This window comes from Bipolaris zeicola, assembly GCF_000523435.1.
Source record: "Bipolaris zeicola 26-R-13 unplaced genomic scaffold scaffold_789, whole genome shotgun sequence".
In the NCBI taxonomy this organism is placed as follows: Eukaryota; Fungi; Ascomycota; class Dothideomycetes; order Pleosporales; family Pleosporaceae; genus Bipolaris; species Bipolaris zeicola.
In genome coordinates, this window is record NW_006912838.1 from 1 (window position 1) to 1,264 (window position 1,264).

Genomic DNA, 1,264 nt, shown 5'->3' on the forward strand with positions numbered 1-1,264 from the left:
ACCAGCTTGTCAACCTGCGCACTACGCTCTCTGTGTGCTTGGTACAGCACTAGCATGCGCGATATGCTAACCATGGCCGACTGCTTGGGTGTATACGTGAGTGGATCTAGCCACGCCCGGTCAGCGCTGACGCCCAGCACCGCCATGCCACTGATCAAGCCGCTCTCATACTCGCTGCTGGCCAGCATGTGATCTAGCAGCGCAAGCATGAATGCGAGCACTTGATCTTGCAACGCCTGGGCCTCCTCTCCGTCTAGTCGCTCTTCCTCACTGTCGCTATCGCTCTCTAAGCCAGCTTCTTCTTCTGCTTCTACTACTGCTGCTTCTTCTTCTAGGTCGTACCCTATAATCTCCTTCATCTCCTCCAAGCATGCCTTCTGCTCGCTCGTCAAGCGGTATGGGGGGCGTCTGCCCTGCACTTCATCGCGCAAATCTGGCTGGACTACGGGCAGCTCGTATGTCCGCCAGATATACGCAATCACCTGAAGCCACACTAGACGGTATTTCTTCATAGTGAGCTCTGTCTGGCTCGCGTTAAACGGCTTTTCGTTGGTAGTAGTCCCATACTCGCGCCGGTTAATGTGCATCATGGCGGGCATGCCTACTACGCTGGAGTGGGAAGCCTGCTGCGCCCTCCAGATCACCATCTCCGCGGCCCAGCACACGTCACGCAGTGCCCGCTCTCGGTAGCTGGGTATCTGTGCCATGTCCAGTAGCCATAGTCGGTCCAGTCCCTTCAAGTGCCGTTTCCAGCCTGCCCGGTTCAGCCATGTCTGGTATCCCCACCGACTGCTGTCCTCTTCAATAACGTTGCTGGCGTTTCTGCTCTCTATCACGCTGTCAATCTGCGCTGCTGTTTTAGCGAATACGCGCCTTAGCTGCTTTTCCTCGTCGTCGCTATTTTCTAGCTCAGCGGGCGCAGCGCCCTGGACCTCAAACAGTCGACCTAGCGTGCTGGTGTTGTGAAACTTCTGGCACATAACCCTACCCGTCCACCTCTGCTGTGTAGCTGGGCGACCGACTCTGCGTGTATGGCTTTGCGTCCAGCTATGGTGAATCCGGCCATGCTCCTGCATCTTCTTCATATGGCGATAAATATAGCCACATTCTACGCACTTCAATCCATCCTCGTATACTAGTAAGTGGGGTAGTGGTGCAGTGTCGGGGCGAGGAAACACGACCTGGTCTGCATCGCTAGCCCAGTTCTGTAGTGATGCATCTGTATCTGTAGACTTGATGATATCCTGCCGGATTCTGGGATACA

The 1,264-nt window shown here is 55.3% G+C and overlaps 2 protein-coding genes across 2 annotated transcripts; both read right to left on the bottom strand.

Annotated features, from left to right (window-relative positions):
* Positions 1–140: 140 nt before the first annotated feature.
* COCCADRAFT_73841 (uncharacterized protein) lies at positions 141–770 on the bottom strand (the record flags this gene model as incomplete). The annotated part of the gene is made up of 2 exons (XM_007720896.1): positions 141–270; positions 343–770. Coding segments are annotated over 2 exons (558 nt in total), but the record flags the coding sequence as incomplete, so codon positions are not given.
* Positions 771–1,007: 237 nt separating this feature from the next.
* Positions 1,008–1,259, bottom strand: COCCADRAFT_74561 (uncharacterized protein; the record flags this gene model as incomplete). Its single annotated transcript, XM_007720897.1, has 1 exon — positions 1,008–1,259. A coding segment is annotated over one exon (252 nt), but the record flags the coding sequence as incomplete, so codon positions are not given.
* Positions 1,260–1,264: the final 5 nt, after the last annotated feature.